The following is a 26533-nucleotide window of genomic DNA, read 5'->3' on the forward strand; positions in this document are numbered from 1 at the left end:
CTATGCCACTGCTTAGTACAATACCTGGCACATAGTACGTGTTTAAGAAATACCATAAAAAGAAGTGTCTCTGTAATCTCATAAGAATCGACATCAATACATATAGAGATATATTTCTTCTCCTTAGACTTAAACTTGTAAAATAATAGATTTTTCTCATTTTGACCTTATAGATCAGCACCTTGAAATGTCTGTATTTAATAACCATGTAATCAGATCTTTGCCTTCCTGGGGAAATTGATGTATTATTTTTCCATGCCTTCTTTCAACAAAATCCTTAGCACACAATGGTCAGATATGAAAGCCATCCTATTATTTTACCGTAATTAAAGATAGCAAGATGATTTAGACACTTTTTTTCTGGGTAAGTAAGAAATTCAGAAATTTAAACAAATATGACAGTTATTATTTCTGTATACTAATTCCATTGTGATAATGATTTTGGTATTTTTTAAGTGCTTAATATGTGTCAAGCACTATACTAAGCACAGCGGTACATACAAGATAATCAGGTTCACAGTCTAAGTAGGAGGGAGAGTGGGTATCAAATCCCCATTTTGCAGATGAGGAAACTGAGGCCCAGAAAAGTTAAGTGACTTGCTCAAGGTCACATAGCGGCGGAGCCAGGATTAGAACCCAGGTCTTCTGACTCCCAGGCCGGTGCTCTCTTGAATAAACAACTTGCTGAAACCCAGGAAATACCCTCCCATGGGTCTCATACAATATTCTGTACACAATAGACCCTCAGTAAATTCAACTGTTTGATCTGAATCAAATGAAATAATCCGTCACTTAAGATATTTACTAAGATCCCATAGCATGAATCAGTCTATGTGCAGAAAACTGTATTAAGCACTTCGGAGAGTACAGCACTGTTTTTGTGGGGAGTAGCAGGGAATGTAGGAAATCACAGTTTCTATGTTCAAAATAGATCACAATCTAAAGAGGAAACAGGGAAGATAAATTTATATGAGACCCTCCTCACTTGGGCAAAGAGATGTGATGGTGCTATCCTCTAAGAATACAAAATAGTGTGTAAGCAAAGGAGACTGTTTCGGAGAGTTTTCAAAGAGTACCCTTTAGTTTGGGTTTTTTTTAAATTACAAGCAGGTCCTTTTTAAGTATTTCACTTTATTGAGAGCTAAATTTCAACAGGAGCTAATGCTTGTTATTGTTGATCATCACCATCATCATCGTCACTGAAATTTATTGAGAGCTTATTGTGTGCAGAACACTGTACTAAGTGCTTGGGAGAGTACAGTACAACAGAGTTGATAGAAATGTCCCCAAGTTTGATCAGAGAGCGATATTCAGGAGTCTAGAACATCAGTTTAACACTTTAATCACTACTTAATATTCTCTTTTGTTCATTTCATTCAAATTATATTGATCTGGTGTTTCATAAGCTTCGAGTTCTTGGTGAATAGGTTAGAATGATTCCAGGATCTTCCTTGTTAGTAATCTGGACAGTAGGAACCAATTCAGAGACTGAAAAAACATTGCTCATATTTACTTTAAAGTTCTAAAATAGTAATAATAATAAAGTTATTATTATTATCATGGTACTTGTTAAACACTTACTATGTGCCAAGCACTGTTCTAAGCTCTGGAGTAGATGCAAGTTAACTGGGTTGGACACAGTCTCTGTCCCACAAAGGGCTGACACTCTTAATCCCCATTTTACAGATGAGGGAACTGAGGCCCAAGGAAATGAAGTGAGTTGCCCAAGGTCACACACCAGACAAGTGTCAGAGCCGGGATTAGAACCCAGGTCCTTCTGACTCCTAGAAGGCTTGCTTTATCCTCTAAGCTAAGCTGCTTTTCTGATGGATTAGGTTCTCTGATTGAACCTATATTTAAGAAACTCATATTTTGAAGTAGAAATATATTTTTGCCTATATTCTGTTTAGTTTTTCAAAATGTTTGATAGCTATAGTGGTGAAATATGACGATCAATCATTCCCTCATTTTTATCTTCATTAGTTGGCAAATGGAATTTCCTCATTTTCTCCTTTCTCGTTTCCCCTTCCCCTCTCTCTCTCAACCTTTACTAAATTCAAGCATTTTTTAACTTAAATTTTGAATTAGATTTATGCTGTGGATTCACATTCTCCTCCATCCAATATATCTCTCCTTGCAGACAGAGTTCAGTTACAATACCCAAGAGTTCCACCTTTCAGAGTGAGAGTAAGGAGTCCAGAAAAGGCATGAGACTATGGCTTTCCAAATGAGTAATATCTATTACACCCTAAGTGTGTTCTTGTTCTCTCTTTAGCCCAGAAATCCATCTTAAACTCCTTCATAGTCCATCAGGCTTGTCATACCCTTCCATCATTTTCCTTTAACTCACCAGCTTGAGAAGGAGATGGTACAGCCTGTTCTGCTGTACCATCAATTCAAAGTATTTATCGAGTGCCTTCTTTATGCTGAGCACTTTCCTAAGCATTTCGGGAAAGTACAATTTCTCAGAATTAGAAGACATGTTCCCTGCCCACAGTGAGTCAAGAAGCGGGGAGAGGCAGCAATATAAATAATTTGTAATATATAATTTCAAGATATGTGCATAAGTGCTGTGTGGTTGAGGGTGGGATGAATATCAAAGGCCCAAAATTCACAGATCCAAGAGCATAAGAGAGAGGGATTCAAGGAAAAGAGAGCTTCATCTGGGGAGGCCTCTTGGAGGGTGCCCTTAATAATGCTCTGTAGGTGGGAAGAGTGGTGGTCTAGCATTATATGAAGGGGGAAGGAGTTCCAGCCTGTGGGGAGGACATGGGAAAGGGTTTGGTGGCGAGATACATGGGATTGGGATACAATCAGTAGGCTGATGCTAGAGGAGTGAAGTGTGCAGGCTGGGCTTTAGTAGAAGATGATCTGAAGAACTTTGTGACTTGAAAACATTGTCAAAAATACCACTGGTTCAGTAGGAATCATTGTGGTTCAGGTGATACAAGTCCTTGTTCAGATCGCATCCATATTCTTCATCTCTTTTATTCTTTTTGAATGCATCTGGCAGAGGGCTGTAATGTGTCTTATTCTAATAATAATAATAATGGCATTTATTAAGCGCTTACTCTGTGCAAAGCACTGTTCTAAGTGCTGGGGAGGTTACCAGGGGATCAAGTTGTCCCACGGGGGGCTCACAGGCTTCATCCCCATTATACAGATGAGGTAACTGAGGCACAGAAAGTTAAATGACTGGCCCAAAGTCACACAGCTGACAGTTGGCTGAGCCGGGATTTGAACCCATGACCTCTGACTCCAAAGCCCATGTTCTTTCCATTGAGCCACGCTGCTTCTCTAGCAAGGTGCCCCACGTCTATCAGATCTTCTGTGACTGACATTTTTTGAGTTTGCAGCCCGATGCTAAGTATTAAACGCTCTTATATCATAAATTCCATAACTGTTATTTGATTGCATTAAATGCAGCACAGTAGATTGCAGAAACCAAAGCAACACAAAGTCAGAGTGTGGCTGAGGGAGAGGCTGCAAAGTGAAGCAGTGGCCCATAAAGAATACGGCTCATGTGGACACTCCAGTTTTACATCATCAAACATCGAATCTCTACTTGGACTGATTGAAATTATGTTCTATCCAGTCCGACTCATGTTGTAGGAAGAGCATTCTGTAATTCCTTAATAGGGGTCTATACAAATCAAGTGATGAAAACATATGCTATAGAAGAATTGAGTGTTCCTTTGAGGGCAAAGAAATTATCATTCGAATCTACAGACACCATGTGGCAGAATAGGATAAAATCAAGATTTTTTCCACTATAGGGGGAAAAAATACGTTTATACATGTATGATCAAAATAATTCCCAATTCTGCTATCAGATATTCATTGGGTCTCATGGACTCATTTAGCTTAGTTCAACATTAATTCCAATCTGCACCTTATAAACCAAGATTAAAGTTTAGCGTTGCTTTGAGTAAATTAAAGCCTGACATTGATTCAGTATATGCACTTTTAAAAATGCTGTTAATTCTTCCACTGTTTCCTAGTTCTTTTATGAGACATGAACAGATGCTTGTGACTTCTGGTTCAGAAAGGTCCTTAAGTTGTAAATTCCTGTTTATGTTCTGCATAATGCTTAGTTGACTGGATTTTTAATAGCGAATAACAAAAATAAATATTGATAATTCTGCTTCTTAAATATCTGCCCATAATTTGCAATCATTGGTACACCTTAAATAAGTAGCATTATGAACAATAACCTAACAAAGGTGTGAATTGGAAATTTTTGCCCTATATCTGTCTACGTTATTGTTCAAGTTTTGGAGTTGATGTATATTAGTGTTTGTATTAGTGTATTAGTTCATTATCCTACGGTTGCTAGAGAGTACATTTATGTTTTATATGCAGTGTTTCCCATTATTGCAAAGTCTTCTTAAGTGTGTAAAATCATAAATATTTTTCGCAGGCTTCCTTTTAGCTGCTTCCAAAGTTATTCGCATTGTTTGGAGTAAGTGTTTTTCATTAATATCTTTACAGCTCTTTAGTTGTTAAGAAGTATAAGGGGTTACCAGAATTTTAATAGTCAGTTGGTATTCTGAAATAGTTTATTTTTAGTTAAATGATTTTTGTCACAGATTTGAGAGGAAAGTGAAGACCAAATGTTATCCTTATTTAACATTTACAAAGAGAGAGAACAATGGAAGCAGCATAGCCTAGTGGAAATAACAATTGTGGTATTTGTTAAATGCTTACTATGTGCCCGGCACTGTACTAAGCACTGGGGTGGATACAAGCAAATTGGGTTCATCATCATCAATAGTGTTTATTGAGCACTTACTGTGTGCAGAGCACTGTACTAAGCGCTTGGGAAGTACAAGTTGGCAACATATAGAGACAGTCCCTACCCAACAGTGGGCTCACAGTCTAAAAGGGGGAGACAGAGTTGGAGTTGGACATAGTCCCTGTCCCTTGAGGGGCTCACAGTCTCAGTCCCCATTTTACAGGTGAGGTAACTGAGGCATAGAGAAGCAAAGTAACTTGTCCAGTGTCACACAGCAGACAAGTGGTGGAGCAGAGATTAGAACCCACAACCTTCTGATTCCCAGTCCGGGACTCTATCCACTCTGTCATTCTGGAAAGAGCATGGGCCTAAGGAGTCAGAGAACTTGGATGTCAGCACTTAGAACAGTGCTTTGCCCATAGTAAATGCTTAATAAATGCCATTATTATTATTATTATTCTAATCCCAATTTCTCCACTTGTCTGCTGTGTGATCTTGGGCAAGTTACTTTGCTTCTCTGTCAATTACCTTATCTATAATTACTTAGACTGTAAGCCCCAGGTGGGACTGGGACTGTGTTCAAACTGATCACTTTATATCCACTCCACTTAACTCTCTCTAACCGTTGGGCATTTGATATCCACTCTACTCTCTCTCAACCCCATAGCACTTATGTCCTTTTTTAAAATGTATATTATAAATTTTTTGCATATTAGATATCAGATATGTAGATATTATTTACATATATCTCTGTCTCCCGCTCAAGACTGTAAGCTCATTGTGGGTAAAGAACGTCTGCTAACTCTATGGTATTATACTCTCCCAAGCACTTAGTACAGTGCTCTGCACATTGTAAGCATTCAGTAAATACCATTGATGATGACACTCCAGTCTAGCACATAGTAAGTGCTTAACAAGTACCATTTTTAAAAAAAATGTTATTTTCCATCAAGGCCTTTTCCTCGTGAGATTGAAATTGGGGTCACTTTACTACCTAACCACAGGCAAGTATCAAAGTCAGCCATTCTGTATTTAGGACTACTAAAGGATGACTTGGGATTGAAATAGTCTCTCTGGGACCCATTTGCTAGGTGTTTCTAGGCCTCAACAACCATGTCTGAATCAGACTCCCAATCAGTACAGTGATCAAAATTGGGATTTATTTAGCAATACAAATGGGGGAAAGCACATCAAGAAATACTAAAGTCATAGTTCTCAAAAATGATATTTTCTGCCTAACTACAAACAAGCATCAAAGTCAGCCATCTTGTATTTAGTGCTACTAAAGGATGGTTCAAAATTGGAAAGGTCCATCCACGTCCCAATTGCTAGGGCTTTCTAGGCCCAGGCAACCATAGAGAAGCAGCATGGCCTAATCAATCAATCAATCAATCATATTTATTGAGTGATTACTGTGTGCAGAACACTGTACTAAGTGCTTGGGAAGTACAAGTTGGCAACATATAGAGACAGTCCCTACCCAACAGTGGGCTCACAGTCTAGAAGGGGGAGACAGAGAACAAAACCAAATACATTAACAAAATAAAATAAATAGAATATATATGTACAAGTAAAATAAATAAATAAATGAATAGAGTAATCATCATCATCATCAATCATATTTATTGAGCGCTTACTATGTGCAGAGCACTGTACTAAGCGCTTGGGAAGTACAAATTGGCAACATATAGAGACAGTCCCTACCCAACAGTGGGCTCACAGTCTAAAAGATAAATATGTACAAACATATATACATATATACAGGTGCTGTGGGGAAGGGAAGGAGGTAAGACGGGGGGATGGAGGCGGGGGCGAGGGGGAGATGGATAGGCCTAATGGATAGAGCTTGGGCCTTGGAGTTGGAAGGACCTGGGTTTGAATTCCAGCTTCACCACTGTCAGCCATGTGACCTTGGGCTCAAATGGGGAGAAAGCAGAACAGGAAATGTTAAAGTCATAGTTTTCAAGATAATATTTAAAGCCACTTTCGGAACCAAGCTCAGAAATGGATTAATGTAAGTCAGATGTCATGTGCCTGAGAGCCTTGCTTGGCGAAAAGGATGGGAAATAGGGATTATTCTACTATCACAACCAAAATCATCCTCTGTAACTTCATTTTTACCCCAGGCAGGACTTGTAGCTCTCTGCTGGTTGGGTTTCAGAGGAACAGACAGACAGCACACCATAAAAACAACAGAAAATCCCAATTCCTGGACTCTCCTTCACTCTGCCCTCAGGAAAACAATTCTCCTCCCTTGTTGTATTTGGGGGAGTGGAGCTTCTTCCCACAGTGTTTCCAGTGATTCTGGTGGGAGGTGACCTCAGTTAAGCCTGTGACCTCACTGTTTTGTTTTGGCTTGTCTCTTTTTAATGGTATTTGTTAAGTACTTCCTCTTTGCCAAGCACTGTTCTAAGCACTGGGGTAGATACAAGCTAACCAGGTTGGACACAGTCCATGTCCCGCATGGGGCTCACAATTAAATCCCATTTTACAGTTGAGGTAACTGAGGCTCAGAGAAGTTAAGTGACTTGCCCAATTTCACACAGCAGACGAATGGCAGAGCTGGGATGAGAACCCAGGTCCAGGCCTGGACTCTTTGGGCAAGTCACTTAACTTCTCTGCGCCTCAGTTACCTCATCTGTAAAATGGGGATTAAGACTGTGAGCCCCACGTGGGACAACCTGATCACCTTGTAACCTCCCCAGAACTTAGAACATTTCTTTGCACATAGTAAGTGCTTAATAAATGCTATCATTATTATTATCTATTACACACCACACTTTTTCTCCATACCCTGCTTGTTCCATCAATTTGTAAAAGACTCTCTATCAGGCTATGTGAGTCAGTGAAAGATGATTGACCTAGTGAGGAAGACTAAATGGAAAAGTATTTTGAATGCTTTAAAAAGATTCTAATGCAGTTGCCTACACATCTCTCTCTTGTTATTTGAAATTACTTATAATTTTAAATGCCAATACTGACACATTTTGATACCTTCAGCCTAAGAATAGATGGACGTTTTTACTTCTGTTTTGAGATTGTACCTTGGGATTGAAGATTTTTCATCTAAAAATGAATAAATCAAAAGTTGCTGGAATAGAGCCCATAAGCATCAAATTAATTTCTTATTTTAAGATTTCCAATTCCTCTTGAGTTCCTTATCGTTCTTGTGGTCCCTTCTAAGGCGAATGTTTTCCTTTAATATTTGTTGCACTCTCAGTACTATAAATCCTCCCTACAGTTTGACATTGATCCAAAAGGATTTTCTCCTTTGTGGTGTCGAGTTACTCTAATTTCCTACCTCCACTCTTTTTTTTTTCTAAATTTTCCTCTTGAGGAAACCATTCCAGGGTATGACCTAATGAATTGTAGTCAAATTTCCAAAGAGAATGTGAACCAGAGTTCTCCTGAAGTTTGGCTGAGGAACATTTGCTAAGTATGTAGGGAGGACATTTTGACCATTTCCCTACCAGGCAGCAATAATTTTCTTGACATGTAAAACAACTGTTGTTTTAGTACTATATTTTACAGGACAAAAGTACTTTGCAAGTTAACGTCAGTATTCATGGCACATTTTTGGAAGGGTCCCTAGTGTCAAGCCATTATGGCATGCAGCAAATCTCAAAACCTTATGGGATAAGAGTTTCTGTTTTCTCAACCTTCCCATTGTACGGCGGTCGTTTTTTTCTAATTTCTTCTTTTAAATATTTGAAGAAAAATGTGACTTTTCTGGAGAGGTATTGCCCTGAGATATGTATTTATCTAGTCATGTGGCTACTTTCATTGTAATTTTCTGCTGATGACTGCCACATAGCACTGGCAACATGCATCAGGTTCATTGTGCTTCCTAATTGAGAAGTGATAATAATGATAATGGCATTTATTAAGCACTTGCTATTTGCAAAGCACTGTTCTAAGCGCTGGATAAATATTTTGGGATGTGACTAAAAGGACCATTTTATGATTAGAAATCATTCCAACAGTAGGTACCAGTGTTCGGATCATATTTGATATTTGTCTCACTCCCAACCCCATAGCACTTCTTTAAATGGTAGATTATCAATTACTGATTAAGACTGGGAAGCCCGTGCGGGACGGGCTGTGTTGAACCAAATTTCCTTGTATCCATCCCAGCGCTTAGTACAGTGCCTAGCACATAATAAGCACTTAACAAATATCAAAGTTATTATTATTATTACTATTTACTCATATTAATTTCTGTCTCCCCCTCTACACTGTAAACCCATTATAGTACTCTCCCAAGCACTTAGTTCAGTGCTCCCTACCTAGTAAGGGCTCAATAAATATCATTGGTTGATTGATTATGCTTCTTGGACTCAAAGGCCACCTTGCCCAGTCGATGTAGCAACTGTTAGTTTCTTGGTATTTGTAGAGACTGTTTAACCAGCAGTTTCCTCTGTCTTTCTTGCTTCAATTCTCCAGACTTCACCATACCGAACTGTACAGAAAGCTAATTGTTTTCCATCTTCTTCATGCATCTGGGTCATGTTTGTGGATTGCCTCTTTTTTAAACTCTTCATGCTAAACCTGGCTCATTGTGGTTAGTAATAATAGTAACTGTGGTATTTGTTAAGCGCTTACTCCATTCCATGCACTGGGAAAGAGACAAGGCGGTTAGGTCCCTTGTGGGGCTCATATTCCAAGTAGGAGGGAGAACAGACATTGAAACTCCTGTTTGCTAATGGGGAAACTAAGGCAGAGAGAAGTGAAATGACTCACCCAAGTTCACACAGCAGACATATGGCAGAACTGGGATTAGAACTCAGGTCCTCTCACTCACAGGCCTGTGCTCTTTCTACTAAGCAGCGCTGCTTGTTACATTCAAGAAGCTATTTCTCTAGAAATAGCACTGTCGGTTTCATTGTATTTACAAAGTCTCTCCAGTTTTCAGAGCAGTGTGTTGGGCTCTTGAGGAATGTACAAATGAAATAAACAATAATAATAATAACAATAATAATGGTATTAAGTGCTTACTATGTGCCAAGCACTGTTCTAAGCACTGGGGTAGACGCAAGGTTATCAGGTTGTCCCACGTGGGGCTCACAGTCTTAATCCCCATTTTACGGATGAGGTAGTTGAGGCACAGTGAAGTGAAGTAACTTGCCCAAAGTCATGCAGCAGACAAATGGCAGAGCTGGGATCAGAATACAAGCCCTTGCTCTTTCCATTAAGTCATGATGCTTCTTGTAAAATAAAGGACACTGATTCTGCCTTCAAGGATTCTGCCAAGGGAGAAGAAAGTTAACTTAAATTGGTACATAAAGCTTTCCCTCATCATATGCCCAGGAAAATTAGCCTTTGATCAAAGAAGGGAGCGTTTGATCTAAACTGTGATCTATTCCTCCTGCTGCAGCAGCAGGAGAGATGTGGCGAATGCAAGGGATTTGGGCAACAAAGAAAGAATAGGGAGCTCCTGCTTACTCTCTTCTAGTAAGAATACTACTGGCAGGAGAGAGGGAATTTGAATGGTGCTGGGCAAACTACAGTCACCAAACTTAATTCCTTTGAGTAGGTTCTCAGTTCTCAGTTCTCAGAACTGTATTGTACTCTCCCAAGCATTTAGACAAGTGCTCTGCTCAATAAGTGCTCAATAAATACCATTGATTGAATGGATTGACTAAGGCTCAAAAGTTGCTCTTAAGGTGAGAAGCAGCGTGGCTCAGTGGAAAGAGCGCGGGCTTGGGAGTTAGAGGTCGTGGGTTTGAATCCCTGCTCGGCCACTTTGGGCAAGTCACTTTACTTCTCTGTACCTCAGTTCCCTCATCTGGAAAATGGGGATTAAAGACTGCACATGTTGCCAATTTGTACTTCCCAAGTGCTTAGTACAGTGCTCTGCACATAGTAAGCGCTCAATAAATACGATTGATGATGATGATGATGATGATGCACATGGGGCAACCCGATTACCTTGTATCTCCCCCCGTGCTTAGAACAGTGCTTTGCACATAGTAAGCGCTTAACAAATGCCATTATTATCAAGAGCAAGGAGAGTTGATGGGCTATTAAGGAAAAGGGAGATATTTCCTGAATATTCATCAGCCCCATACAGGGTTGTAGAGATAGGTAATGAAAAAAAAAAAAACAGATACCAAGAAACACAATTTAGCAAACACACTGGCACAATGCCTTCCTTCTAAAATATGCTTTCACAATTCAGACTTTTTTCTAATTAGACTAGACTCTTTCCTATTCCCTTTAGGGCAAATTTAGGGAGGTTCCATGTGCTAAAAGATGCCATAAGGAAGCTGGAAGCTCTTATAGGACTTCGTTATCAGATTTCATTATTAGTTTGAGACATCATTATTAGTCCTCGAGGAAATCTGTCATCCAAAGGTCTTTTTGACCGTGACCACTGCAAAGAACAGATGACCAACCTGGCTTCCAAAACTGGAAGGACACAAACAATGCAAAGTATCCCTTCATGCATGAGCCAGAAAGGGAGCGCTTTAGGCTAAGCATGCCCCGGCCTCCTCTCCATCCAATAATGGCCCCATTGGTGATCATTAGTCACCCAGAAGCATCAATATGCTGATGATGTTTATGAAAGTGTAAATACAAGGGGTCACGAATTGTTTTGCAAAATCACTACCCTTTCAGGAAGCCAAAAAATACCAAGTTCCCATATTAAACTCCACCAGGGATGGCCAACTAAACTCATACATTTTCATAATAATCATGAAAATTGTGGTATTTCTTAAGGGCTTACTATGTGCCAGGCACTGTACTAAACTCTGGGGTGGATACAAGAAAATCGGGTTGAACACAGTCCCTGTCCCTCGTGGAGCTCAGTCTCAATCCCCATTTTACAGATGAGGGAACTGAGGCACAGAGAAGTGAAATGACTTGCCCAAGGCCACACAGCAAAAAAATGGCCTTCTGACTCCTGAATCCCATGCCTTCTGGCTCCTGGGCCCATGCTCTATCTACTGCGCCATCTCCCAATTCTGTTTTAGCTGTTCCCCCTGTTCCTTATCTATTTTAATTTCCATTTTTTCCTGAGGTCACTTATATTCTGGTGGCCAGGGATCCTGTCTACCATCTCTGTTGTATTTGTACTTTCCCAAGCACATAGTACAGTGTTCTGCAGTAAGCACTCAGTAAATACCATTTTCATTGATTGAAACTCTACAATACATATAGTATTAAAATAAATAAAATTGTAATATTCAAATCAAGGAATCCTTTGTGGACCCTAGAAAAACAGCTAAATTTGTCATAAATTTAAGCTCCAAGCTAAAATAAGGTCACCAGATCAGGATTATAGCTGCAAAATTTAGAGTTTTTTGTGTGCCCAAACCCATAGACCCACTAACCCCATTGGTCCTATAAGCCCAATCTAACCAACCACAATTTTGCCAACCACAGGGACTGAATTGAATAAAATGAGCATTTCACTTCTCTGGTTATGGTTTCAGATCTTAAGCCACACTGAAATAAGGCCTAACACTCCATTACAGTTCTGAGCTGGTGTGGTTGATTTTACTGTCCAATAACCCTGCCAATTACAAACAGTGAGAGCCCATAATAATATCAGTAGTCAACTTCCTCACATGTCCTTATTAAGTTGGTGACGATGGTAATGTTAAAATCGTGTATCGCTTTGTCAGCACTTTGTATTTTGAAGAGAATTGCATCTGTTGATCTTTCCTCTTCCTCTCTCCATGTGCAGAGTGCACACACACACACACACAAATCCTCTCTGATAGAAAAAAGTATCAGCTATACTTTCAGATATATCACACTTCATAGCTCCTGGCATTGCTTATTCCAAATCTGGAAGATTTGGCAGTTTCTCAGTGCTTCAATACTTCAGGTCTCATTTCTGATGATGGACAGGATTCACTGCTATCTTCCAAGGATTACTTCCCCATTCTTCATGATGGTTGAGTCGTGCAGTCTAAACAGTTTTCTTTCCACTTCGATCAATCAGTATTATTCATTGACTGCTTACTCTGTGCAGAGCACTGGACTGACCACTTGGAATAGTAGAACAGTGCTCTGCACATAGTAAGCGCTTAACAAATGCCATTATTATTATTATTATTATAACAGAACTGGTAGACACATTTCCTACCCACAAGGAGAGCAGTGTTGCCTAGTGTGTAGAGCATGGGTCCAAGAGTCAGAAGGACCCGGGTAAGCACTTAGTACAGTGCTCTGCACACAGTAAGTGCTCAATAAATCCAATTGAATGAATAATCCCACCTCCACCACTTGTCTGTTGTGTGAGCTTGGGCAAGCCACTTAACATCTCAGTGCCTCAGTGACCTCATCTGTAAAATGTGGATTAATACTGTGAACTCCATGTGGGACATGGATTGTGTCCAACCTGATGAGCTCTTACCTACCCCAGAGTTTAATTCAGTGCCTGGCACACTGTAAGTGCTTAGCAAATACCATTAAAAAAAGGAGCTTACAGTCTTATAATTCGGTAGAAGTTTTGAATTCTTGGTAGCCCTGGTTGGCTTCAGCACCAAAGTTTTTCTCACTCTCTGCCAGGAAATGAGGTGAACAAACTATTTTAAGGAGTGGCACAGTGCGGGGTCAGGTGGCGGGTGTGCCATGATCCCAAACAAATACAGCGGCTGTGTGGCAATTTACAAAGATGGTATAGGCCTACTCCCATCCTTCCCAGAACATTAACAGGATTATTTCAGAGGGAAAGGCTGAAAGCAGTTGGTCCTACTTATTCTCCTGTTGTCCACTACTGTTCCCAGACTTCAGCAGCAGAGAGTTGTCACAGCAGCAGAAAGAGCAGAAAACAATAGCTGAGAATAAACCAAAACCTAGGTGAAAATGTAAAAAAAAACAACCCACTAGTATCCCTTTGCATATTGAAAAGGGGTTTTTAAAAAGTATTGCATTACTTTTGTCTTGAGAGACTTCCTGAAAAATCATGATTTTTGAAGGTGGCTTAATGGATAAGAGTGAGGGCTTGGGAGTCAGAATACCTAGATTCTAATTCCATGTACCACTTGCCTGCTGTTTGACTTTAGTCAAGTCCCTTAGCTTCTTTGGCTCTCAACTTCCTTACTTGTAAAATGGTGATTTAATAACTGTTCTCCCTCATATTTAGACTATGACTCCCATGTGGGGCAGGAACTCTGTCCGATTTGATTATATTGTACACTTAGTACACTGATTGACGTGTAGTAAGTACTTAACAAATACCACAGTTATTTCCTATTTAGTCTTAACCGTGTACCTAACCTTTCTTCCTATGTTGTTTGTTTCTCTATCTGATGTTTCATAAAGGCACCGTGCCTTAAATAACAGCCATGTCTGAGATCTATACTGTAATACTATAATTGAGATTAGGTTTACTACTTAAAACTAAATGGTGTATAAATGGTAGGTGCTCTCTATTATAAAAAGCTCATTACTGACATATAGTGGTTCAGGCTTTTTCTATTAGACCTTGCTGAATTTTAAATTAAACACTCTATTTTGCTTTTTTTCTCCTCTCACCAATAGACAAGCCAGCCTCAATGAAGCAGCTGAGAAATATTACGACCAGGCAGCCAGACTGAGACCCAATGTAAGTACTTTTTTTAATGGCAGTCATTTCTCAGAGCAATTGACTCCTAGTAAGGGAAAATTTGAGGGCAAGGAGATCTCATTCCTGGCTATTTGATGTGACTCTTAATGAGAGTAGCATTTAAGCTATCCATCTAAAGATTATATTTCAGAGAGAAAATCCCTTTGGACCTTGTAGAACCAGAGCATTTGAAAATAGAGGTACATATTTTAGCTTTCTTGACTAAGTGATTCACAGTTTTGTGGGTGCTTTTCCATAAACAAATTACCTAATTTCTTGCAAGCTATTTTCCTCAGAGAGGAAATTGTGTACTATATCATATAGATTCCTATTCCCAAAGACACAAAATTCATTGCTGTTCCCCAAACCCAAGTAGGTGGATTCTTCCTTGCAACTTTCATCTTTATACATTTTTTAAATGCTTGTTGATAATATTTTCATTGAAATTGTGTCTGGGCTGTACACAGTTTTTTGAGGGGAACAGGATTTAAATCAACAGGATTTAATTTATCTCCCTCTGGAAATGCTAAAGCATAGAATCAACAGCCATTTTCTTGGGATGGCTTAGGTGCTTTCATGTAGGGAAATAGAAAAGTTCAATAACAGTATTTGTTAGAGGTCTACTGTAGGCCAGATATTAAAGGTAAAAACTCCAGTCAGCTTTCCACAAATGGATAATACAAAGGTGAAGGACAGAAGCAGAATTAACGCAAATTCCAAGTAGAAAAACAATTGCCAGGCTGGGCCATGGACACTGAAAGATAAGAAGTTCAAAGGTAGCTGCATAGTTCCATAACTTTTATAAGCATCAAGCGCTGGAGTTGATTGTACCGTTCAGAATCAGAAAAGAATACTCCAGGAAGGCTCTTTGGAGAAGATATAGATAAAGGTGATGATAATGATCATTCATTCATTCAATCGTATTTATTGGGCACTTACTGTGTACAAAGCACTGTACTAAGCGCTTGAAAAGTACAATTAACAACAGATAGAAACAATCCCTACCCAACAACGAGCTCACAGCCTAGAAGGGGGAGACAGACAACAACACTAAACAAGTAGACAGGCATCAATAGCATCAAAATAAATAGAATTATAGATATATGCACGTCATTAATAAAATAAATAGAATAATAAATATGTACAAATATACACAAGTGCTGTGGGGCGGGAAAGGGGGTGGAGCAGAGGGAGGGAGTAGGGGCAATGGGGAGGGGAATAATTATGGTATTTGTTGAGCACTTACTGTGCTCAACCACTGTTCAAAGCACTGGGGTAGATAAATGTTAATCAGTTTAGACATGCAGACCCTGCCCCACATCTAGTCTAATTAGTCAGGAGAACAGAAATATGTGAGCAGGTTAAGTGTACTCCAGAATGTAGCCTTGTTCTGGGCAGGAAACATGTCTACCAACTCTGTTATATTGTACTCTCCCAAGGGCTTAGTACAGTACTTTGCACACAGTAAGCGCTCAGTAAATAATGATTGACTCACAGACTGACTACAGTGCTCTGCACATAGTAAGCACTCAATAAATACCATAGATCTTAACGTGACTAGATACACTATATAGCTCAAACTATGGGCATGTATGAGCTTGCATGTCGAGAAGCAGCTTGGCCCAGTGGAAAGACCCTGGGCCTGGAAATCAGAAGGACTTGGGTTCTAATCCCAACGTTTCCCCTGTCTGCTGTGTGACCTTGGGCAAGTCACTTTATTTCCCGGTGCCTCAGTTACCTCATCTGTATAATAGGGATTAAGATTATGAGCCCTATGTGGGTTATATTGTTATCTTGTATGTATGTCAGTGCTTAGTTCAGTGCCTGGCACATAGCATTTAACAAATACCATAAAAATATGAAATAACTGGCACTGAAATATCATGAAGGCTAGAAATCTGAGATGGAAAGGCAGGAAGAGATAGCATCTGGAAAGGTAGGTTTGGATGTTATCCACGTAGACCTGGTTTAGAGGCTGGAATATGTGTCTGGGAATCAGAAGGTCATGGGGTCTAATCCCGGCTCCGCCACTTGTCTGCTGTGCAGCTTGAGCAAATCACTTAACTTCTCTTTGCCACCTCACTGGGAAAATGAGGATTAAGACTGTGAGCCCCATATGGGACAGGGACTATGTCCAACCTGATTAACCTTTATCAACTCCAGCATGTAGAACAGTGCTTTGCACATAGTAAGTGCTTAACAAATACCGCGATTATTATTATTAAGTGGGTGCATTGCCCAGGAGAATCAATATATAGTGAAAACAGTGGACAGAACCTTGAGGGAAACTATAGTTAAGAGGGTGAGCAGAGGAAGAAGAGTCAGCAGAGAAGGAGCAGCCTGGACCAGAATCAAGAAAGTACTATTTGTTGGTGAAACAAAGGAGAGGCAACATATCTTAGAGATAGGAATGGACCAAATTGTGAAAGGCAGCAGGGAGGTCGAAGAGAATTAAGAGAGAGTGGAGCCCATTAGTCCTGTAAATGTAGTAATGGAAATATTCTAAAAGAAATACAAGGAACTCTTAAAATGGCCCAAGTAATCACAGGTTTCTTTCACGACATGCCCAAATAACTTGCAGTCATCAGCAGTGAAGCTGGACCCTACAAATACATGTGTAATGGTTGTTATTGGGAAGGGTGTTTAGAAGAGAAACCTGAAAACTATTGAGTCAAAATTCCCTGATCATCATGATGTGTATACATCCACCAACTCTGTTGTCCTCTCCCAAGCACTTAGTACAGTGTTGTGCACACAATAAGCACTCAGTAAATGCCATGGATGTTAATGTGAGTTCTGGAAACTACTGGTCATCAATATTGAGTGCTTGCTGAGTGAAGAGCACTGTACTAAGCACTTGGGAGATTACAATAAAACAATAAATACACACATTCCCTGCCCAAAAGGAGATTATAATCTGGAGGGGGAGACAGAAATAACTATAAATACATAAATTACAGGTAGATTGAATAAGTGCCGTGGGGGTGGGTGGGGTGACACAGTTGGGAGAGGGAGAAGAGAGGAGGGCTTAGTCAGGGAAGGCCTCTTGAAGGAGATGTGCCTTCAGTAAGGCTTTGAAGGGGGAAAGATTAATTGTTTATCAGATGAGACTAATAAATCGCATCTCCTGACAGGTTTAACCTGTGTATCATCAGTGTAGTGTTGGATCCAGGTTTTCCATTCAAATGCTTAAAAAGATTTGATTTATCTACTTTTTTGTCACAGTACAGCAGCCAGGGCAGACAGTAACAGAAGGAACGAAATCACCATATAATGTTTGATAGAATAACTGAATCCTAAGGTCAAAACCCAGGATATTTCTTTGCACAAAGGGTGTACACATGGTTAGTGTGAAATACAATGATTACTCTCAGTTATCCTATAACCTACAGTTATATTCTTGACAAACCCCACATTACGGAAACTTTGTGCTACAGAACGTGCTGTTTGACTGACAGTGCCTGCCTGCTTCCAGCTGTTTCTGGTTGGATGCATTTTGTGAGATGAAAACTCCCTAATTCCCTAATGATGTTCTCTCCCAAATGCGTGGTGAACCCATGTGTTAAGGAAAAGCTGAGTGTAACTTGAAAAATTACTACATGCCACTATTATTAGTAACCCAGGAATAGTAATTGATAATAATAGTAATAATGATAATCATATTTGTGTAGCACTCATTATGTGCCAAACACTGCATTACTGGGGTAGATACAGTTTATGCAGTGTATTTACAAAAGGTTTTTTAAGGTGTACCTTCTGAGAATGTATCTGGTTGATTATGATTAGTTGGAGGATCACTTATTTTTTGAAACTTCACAGTTGTGTTTGAATTCGATAGATTTTAATTAGCTAGGTAGAAGAGGCACCGTGCCTCGGGTTCAAAGAAGATGATTCTAACTATGAGATTTCTATCGCTATTTGTGACAGAGGGGTAAAGAATCAATGTGGGACTGACCGACTCCCCCTTCCCCACTGCATTCGTGGAAGGATTATCTTTACACTGCGACACTGTTCAGATGGTTAAACCTGTGACTAGAAGTGTGTGATTTCTTATTCTAAACATCTAAGAACCACCTCACTTTAATTGCTGTTTGCTTCTGTATATAATAACAATGATAATAACTGGTATTTGTTGAATTCTTACTATGTTCTATGGGCTGTGGTTGATATAAGATAATCGGTTTGGACAAAGTCCCTGTCCCACAACAGGGCTCACAGTCTTAATCTCCATTTTGAAGATGAGGGAACTAAAGCAAAGAGAAGTTAAGTGACTCACCCAAGGACACACAGCAGCGGAGCCAGGATTAGAACCCTGGTCCTTTTGATTCCTAGTCCCGTGCTCCATTAATTTAGCTACACCACTTCTCTACATACTTGCTATATCTTCTGTTGTCACTAGACAATTATCTATGGCCGTGGCATGTCATTTGAGTTATTACTTCACTGCAGCGGAGCTCAGTGGAAAGAGCCCAGACTTGGGAGTCCGAGGTCATGGGTTCTAATCCTGGCTCTGCCACTTATCTGCTGTGTGACCTTAGGCAAGTCACTTAACTTCTCTGAGCCTCAGTTACCTCATCTGTAAAATGGGGTGAAGACTGTGAGCCCCACATGGGACAACCTGATCACCTTGTATCCCCCCAGCGCTTAGAACAGTACTTTGCACATAGTAAGAGTTTAACAAATGCCACCATTATTATGCATTTCTTAAGATTGATTCAATTTTCAGTTGATCCCATGTCAGCAGCCCTGTGACAGTAGTCAGTGTCAGCAGCTCACTAAGGCACAGAGAAGTTAAGTGACTTGCCCAAGGACACAAAGCAGACAAGTGTTGGAGCCAAGATTAGAACCCAGATCCTTCTCACTCCCAGGCTTTTGCTCTAGCCACTAGGCAACACTGCTTCTCAAGCAGCGAAAGAGCAGGGGCTTGAGAGTCAGAGGTCATGGGTTCTAATCCTGACTCTACCATTTGTCAGCTGTGTGACCTTGGGCAAGTCACTTAACTTCTCTGTGCCTCAGTTACCTCATCTGTAAAATGGGGATGAAGACTGTGAGCCCTACATGGGACAACCTGATTACTTTGTATCTACCCCAGCTCTGAGAACAGTGCTTGGCACATAGTAAGTGCTTAACAAATACCAACATTATTATTATTATCATGGAGGGTGAGTTTCTTGGGAACTTATTCTAAAGCTAAGCTAGGTGCCCCGTGCCCTTCTCAGGGTCAAATCGAGTTGGCTAGATCAAAGACGGAAATAATTATCACCTCAAACACAGAGGTGGGTCTAAGATGGTGACAGAACGTAAGGCAGGAGGTCCTAATAAACATATCTGCTTTACAGGAGTACTCCTTGGTACCACCATCTGATTATCCTCTATCTATCCCAGTGCTTGGTACCCAGTAAGTACTTAACCATATGAGGACTGGGAAGGGAAGAGCGCTTTTAAGTCCGGAAGCATGTGGGAATGTCTGACATTTGAGGAGCCGGTAGCAGCTACGACTGAGGAACTGTTGATGCTATTGTATCACAAAATGTGGACAGTTCCACGTTCTCTTTGTACAGGGTTCTCCGACACAAACTGCATTTTAGACTGTGAGCCCACTGTTGGTTAGGGACTGTCTCTATATGTTGCCAATTTGTACTTCCCAAGCGCTTAGTACAGTGCTCTGCTCATAGTAAGCACTCAATAAATATGATTGATGATGATCCCTGCTCCCGTTAATAATAGTAACTATGGTATTAGTTAAGCGCTTACTATGTGTCAAGAACTGTTCTAAATACTGGGATAAGATACAAGTTAATCGGGTGAGACACAATCCCTGTCCCACATGGGGCTCATGCTCTTTAATTATAATAATAATAATAATAATAGTGACATTTATTAAGCACTTACTATGTGCAAAGCATCATTCTAAGTGCTGGGAAGGTTACAAGGTTATCAGGTTGTCCCACATGGGGCTCACCCCCATTTAATATGGGGGAACTGAGGCCCAGAGAAGTTAAGTGACTTGCCCAAAGTCACACAGCTGACAATTGGCAGAGCCAGAATTTGAACCCATGACCTCTGACTCCAAAGCCTGGGCTCTTTCCACTGAGCCACGCTGCTTCTTTAATCCCCATTTTACAGATGAAGTAACTGAGGCCCAGAGAACGTAAGTGACTTGCCCAAGGTCACACAGCAGGCATGTGGCAGAGCAGGGATTAGAACCTAGGTCCTTCTTACTCCTTCTGACATTGCAGTTTAGACCCAATTCTCTGCCTAAAGTTGTTGATACACCACAGTTGCCTTTAAAAGTCTCTTTGGGAGACTTCTCTAAAGCTGTCCCGTTAATGCTTTATCAAACATTATGACATTCCACTTTCATCTTTCTCCTGCTTTGATTATCGCTAAAGTAGCAGCCAAACAGATCTTTTCTTTTGCAGTCCATTACAGGAAATGGCTGACTCATAGCAGGTGGAGCAGGCCATCTGGTAACTAGAACAGCACTGTAGCCGCAGTGTGAGATGTTTTTGAAGCCCCCGTGGAAACTTGAAAAGCCTTTCAGGTTCTTTCTAAATTATAGCATGATAGAGGGAAGTGATCCAGTAGGGAGTAGATTGATTTGGTACCCTGACCTGGCAGTTGGTGAGGCAGTAACGTTCCACTCCGAGAGAAATCCCACTATCCGAGTCAAGAGCAGTTTTATTCGAACGGGACTGACGACTATCTCAAATGCTGTTACTTTTCAGTAGAAAGTTTGGGAGGATTAAGGAAGCCGCTGAAGGAAGATAAGGCTGGGATATACAAACTCGATAAAGAACTAGCCCAGGCGATAAAAGTTTGAATCATTCCTTTCAGAGACATTGTGTACCAAGAGGCTAATTATATAAACTCTTTTATTAACGGATGTCAAAGCGATCGGTTTCCAGCTCACAATGGTCCTGTTTAATGACCAGTCTTTTTGACAGAAATCTTTAGATTGTGCCTGACTTTGTTGATCCAGCTGCCTCATGTACTTCCTGATTTCGGTGCTGGTCTCCATCACGGGTAGCTGTAGTTGAGCAACCATACAGGTGGCTTTCTACAGGAACAGCTTCTGATGGTACCTGAGGTACCAAAGAGTGCGGCACAGCGAGGTGGGGTGTAGTTCCAAACGAAGATGACGGCTATTTAGTCCCTTAAAAAGATGGTGGCTGAGACACCTCACGAAAATGGTGGAGGCAAAGGGCTATAGGACCCTCAGCAACTGTCTAAGATGGTGATATCAGGGTCATGTGTCACAGGGGACATAAACCATCCATTAGTAGGGTGAAAGGTGAGGTCTTGGAGCCTAGCTATCAGAGGTCATCAGCAATAGGGGTGGCGGTAATGCCAAAGAAAATCTCTAAGGACCAACGTCCATGAAATATTGTATATGGTATATGATGTCATTATGTTATACCATATTTGATGTATTCAGCACAAGGTATTAGGAACAGCCTGGCCTAATTGGAAGACCATAGGTCTGGGAATCAAAAGGACCTAGGTCTTAATCCTGGCTCTGCTACTTGTCTGCTGTGTGACCTTCGGCAAGTCATTTAACTTCTCCATGTCTCAGTTATAATAATAAATAATGATGGCATTTATTAAGCGCTTACTATGTGCAAAGCACTGTTCTAAGCGCTGGGGAGGTTACAAGGTGATCAGGTTGTCCCATGGGGGGCTCACAGTCTTAATCCCCATTTTGCAGATGAGGTAACTGAGGCATAGAGAAGTGACTTGCCCAAAGTCACACAGCTGACAATTGGCAGAGCCGGGGTTTGAACCCATGACCTCTGACTCCAAAGCCCGGGCTCTTTGCACTGAGCCATGAGTTATGTCATCTGTAAAACCGGGATTATGTCTGTGAGCCCCATGTGGGACGTGGACTGTGTCCAACTTGATTAGCTTTAATCAACCCCAGTGCTTAGTACAATGTCTGGCATAGAGTAAGTGTATAGAAAATAACATTTAAAAAGGCAAATATCATAAAAGAGAATTGATGTTGCATAAACACCGTAATATAAAACATCACAAAGACTATTGTTTATACTTAGAACACAAAGTAATGGTGTCAAATGAAGCCTAGGGCAGTCAGTTTATCCCCTAACTAGCATATCCAAGTGTCTGTAGGCAACCCTGGCTCTCTATGAGTTAGACAACGAATTCCACTCATCACAAAGGCTCATCGATTTCTTTGAAGAATTTCATTGCAGCTTTAAGAGTTCTGAGAGTTTATTTAGCTGCAAGCAGTCCCAATTCTGGGCAGCTGCGTTAGTAACAAGAACACAGCCATCAGACTTCAGCAGGCCCAACTTTGAGCCACAGGCTGCCCATCATCATCATCATCAATCGTATTTATTGAGCGCTTACTATGTGCAGAGCACTGTACTAAGCACTTGGGAAGTACAAATTGGCAAAATATAGAGACAGTCCCTACCCAACAGTGGGCTCACAGTCTAAAAGGCTGCCCATGATATCCACAAGTCAGTAGCCAGTAATTACAGAAGCAGGTAGTGCAGAGAGAAGATGGTCCATGTTTTCCTGCTCCTCTGTCCCTGTCCTGCTGCTTCCATGGTCACAGCTGCTGCTGCCATGGCTATCTCCATGTTATTTGCCCCAAGCTGGAACTGTGGGAGCAGTGACATTATGTGTGGGTGGTAACTGTGAGGCCATTTCATTCATTCATTCATTCATTCAATCGTATTTATTGAGCACTTACTGTGCTAAAATGCTTGGGAAAGCACACTGTAACAATAAACAGACACATTCCCTGTCCACAACGAGTTTACAGCTGGGACAATATCAACGCTTACGTGCTGAAGTGGTTGGTGGCAGACCTTTACATCTAAGCAACCTCTCTAGTTCTCTGGATAGACATTTGCAATTCTGCATGCGTCTGTCTGTGTCACCTGCTGCGTGACCTCGGGCAAGTCCCTTAACTGCTGTTCTGTAAAATGGGGATTAAATTGCCTGTTCTCCTTTTCCCTTAAATAGCGAGCCACGTGGGGGACAGGGACTGTTTCCAAACTGTTACATTATATTTACCTCAGCATTTGGTACAGTGCTTGGCACATTACAAGCGCTTAACAAATAGCACAATCATTATTTTTATTTTTATGGTATTTGTTAAGCGCTTACCATCTGCCAGGTACTGTATTAACCACTGGGGTAGGTACAGGCTAATCAGGTTGGACACAGTCCACGTTCCACATGGGGCTCACAGTCTTAATCCCCATTTTACAGATGAGATAACTGAGGCACAGTGAAGTTCAGTGACTTGCCTAAGGTCATGCAGCAGGAAAGTGCGACAGCTGGGGTTAGAACCCGGTCCTTCTGACTAAACAGGCCCTTGCTCTATCCACTAGGCCACACTGGTTCTATAAAATTCCATTATTAATTATGGTATTATGGCATTGTGGAATTATTACGGTATTTGTTAAGCGCTTACAAAGTGCCAAGCACTATTTTAAAAGCTGGAGTAGATACAGATTGTCCCACTTGGAGCTCACAGTCTTAATCCCCATTTTACAGATGAGGTAACTGAGGCACAGAGAAGCTAAGTGCTTGCCCAAGGTCACACAGCAGACAAGTGGCAGATACAGGACTAGAACCCATGTCCTCTGACTCTTATTATCTCACTCTCACATCTTTATCTCTCTGACTGTCTTTCACTCAGTCTCTGTCTCCCTTTTCTGCCTTATTTGAAACATTGACTTTTTCCCCCAGTAGCTCCCATTGTGTTAGAACACTGTCCCATATCTCCCTTGTAGCTGTAAACAATGTGGTCACTTTATTCTGACTGATTGCACTAAACTATAGTTCTCATTTCTTTAAGACTTGATTGTTCTAATTATGGATTCTCAGCATCATTAAAGGTACATTATTTGTATGTTAATGTCCCCTAATTTAAAATCTGAGGACAAGATGTTCTCCTTGGGAGATTCTCAATTTTGCAACAGTTCATTTGTAAACCTGCCTATCGATTTAGTAAGCTTGAGACAGGAAAGGCAGACAGTGGAATGATTTGTTGTTAGACATGCCATTTTTAATATTTTATGAACACTGTCCTGCATAAATCCATTAGCAAAGTTCAAGGCATAGTTGACTAATAATCCATGCATTTGTTTTGTCTATTCATCCTCAGGAAACAGACTTAAAATTTGTAGATCTCTTAAAAATATTCATAAACCAGTTAAATTTCTTCCTCAAATTACACAGGTTCTTTATGACCATACTCAGACAAGTGTTTATACATAAATACAGTATATTCTGCACTTGGATCTGTGACCTTAGGGCATTTGATATTGGCCCCACAGAACTTAAGGATATATCTATAAATTATATATAATAAATGATTTGTTTATTTTCCCGAGACTGTGATCTCATTGTGGGCAGGGAACATGTTTACCAACACTGTTGTATTGTACTCTTCCAAGTACTTAGTACACTCCTCTACACATAGTAAGCACTCAGTTAATACCACTGATGATAATATTCTTGCTACATGTAGTTGTATAAAGGCTAGGTTGTTCAGCTAGTGTCTTAGATTTCCTCTTCTTGGGACTAATTTAAGCATAATCCACTGTTTGGCCTTTGTTGTTACAGTAACTGCATTGAGATTCATCTTAGGTACTTTCGTTATGGTCACGGTGTTCTTAATAGAACAGGGATAGGAGAGAAGCTGCTTGTATTAACTTATGTTGTCCTTAATATGAAATAGATAAGATGAGGTCCTTGATAGACCCTAGTGAAGATCAGAAATGAAGTGCCATAAAAAACAGAATTCACAGCAAGAAATTAGCATAACAGAAATTAAACCATCTGCTTCAGCTCAATTAAAAAAGAATCCTGCAAGGTTGCTCCTAATAGAATATTCCAGTACTGTTTCTAGAAACAATAGGATAAATTTACTATCCAATTAGAACAGATAAGGAAGTGGGCTTTAGCATTCATTAAATAAACTCAGAAACACTACATGCACAGTGGTATTCTTTTTAATAAATAACTTAATAATTTTCCATCCAATATTCTGTGCTAATGTTTTATACTCCAGCAACGAGTAGTGGCATATTTCTCATATTTCATTCCAAGTGTCAAACCTGCCTTCTGTCATACCTCAGATTAAACCAGATTTGTTCAGAATAGAAGGATTTTTGTGTGTGTCATGGATATTGCAGTTCTGTGATCAGAGTTTCTGGTTATATTCCCTGCTTTGTTTTTACCCCTCCCCACGCCCTGAGCAAATTAATGGCGCTGACACTTCAGCATTATCTAGAAGGAAGCACTCCAGATTCTCACAATGTGTTTATCAATAGTACTGTAGTTGGGAAAAGCACTACTTGACTCATACCTCGATTTTCAAACTGACAGAAATTTAAACTTTCAATTTTAAGAGTATGCCTTTTCACCCACATAGAGTCATAAGTTAACCTAAACATCTCTTTACTCCTGATCATTATGTATGTGGCATTTGTAAGAATAGTAAACTCATTATTGATAGCTCATATATGCAAAACTATAATGAATGTTGTTTCGCCTGATGAGTCATTAGTCACTAAGGAGAAAAGGTGACTGACCCATCAGGATTCCTAAGAAAACCGAATGTTATTTAAGCCTTTTTTCTTTTCAACATTACTTTGTAGCCAGTATATGACATCAGCCGAACATGTGCAGAATTCCCATATCGGGCAGTTGAATGGAATAAATAAAACTGTCACGGTTTTAAGGAGTAAAACATTCCGATCTCAAATAACACCTGTTAGTGCAACTTTTCATGTATCTTTGGATCCATATTTAGTGGTTTCTTTTCCATTCCATACTTTGCTCCAGCATTAGCTCAGTGCCTTTCTCATATCTATTGATGGTCTTGAACCTATCCACTTCCTCCTCAGATCATTTTTTTATTAACATTTTTGTCCTTGCTAGCGTTATTAAGCAGTTCCTGTTTTGGCATTTTATTTTCAAGTCTCTCTGTGACTGCCAAATTTGACAGTTCTGGTGGAGCGTAGAAGTACATCCCATGATCTTTGGGAATTGGGAAATGGAATTCAGTTTTATTGGAGGAAATATTTTTCTAATGACCATTCCACATGCTAGAAAAGGAATTTTCTTCCCAGTGCTTATTAGGGAAAGGTATTAAATATATTTTGAGCAATACAATTAAACTTCATGTTAAATGTACTTCATCACAGTGTAGTAATTTGCCAAAGATAAGGCTTTAATAATTTACCAAGAAAAAA

General features: G+C 40.2%; 1 protein-coding gene across 1 annotated transcript in view; it reads left to right on the forward strand.

The window, feature by feature from the left end:
- The window catches only part of TMTC2 (transmembrane O-mannosyltransferase targeting cadherins 2), a 372172-nt gene that overhangs the window by 330530 nt on the left and 15109 nt on the right, over window positions 1-26533 (forward strand). Inside the window, exon 11 of the mRNA XM_038756319.1 lies at window positions 14231-14294. Within this exon, the coding sequence (XP_038612247.1) occupies window positions 14231-14294 (64 nt within the window). The remainder of the gene's footprint in view (window positions 1-14230; window positions 14295-26533) is intronic.

This window comes from Tachyglossus aculeatus, chromosome 14 (assembly GCF_015852505.1).
Source record: "Tachyglossus aculeatus isolate mTacAcu1 chromosome 14, mTacAcu1.pri, whole genome shotgun sequence".
Classification (NCBI taxonomy): domain Eukaryota; kingdom Metazoa; phylum Chordata; class Mammalia; order Monotremata; family Tachyglossidae; genus Tachyglossus; species Tachyglossus aculeatus.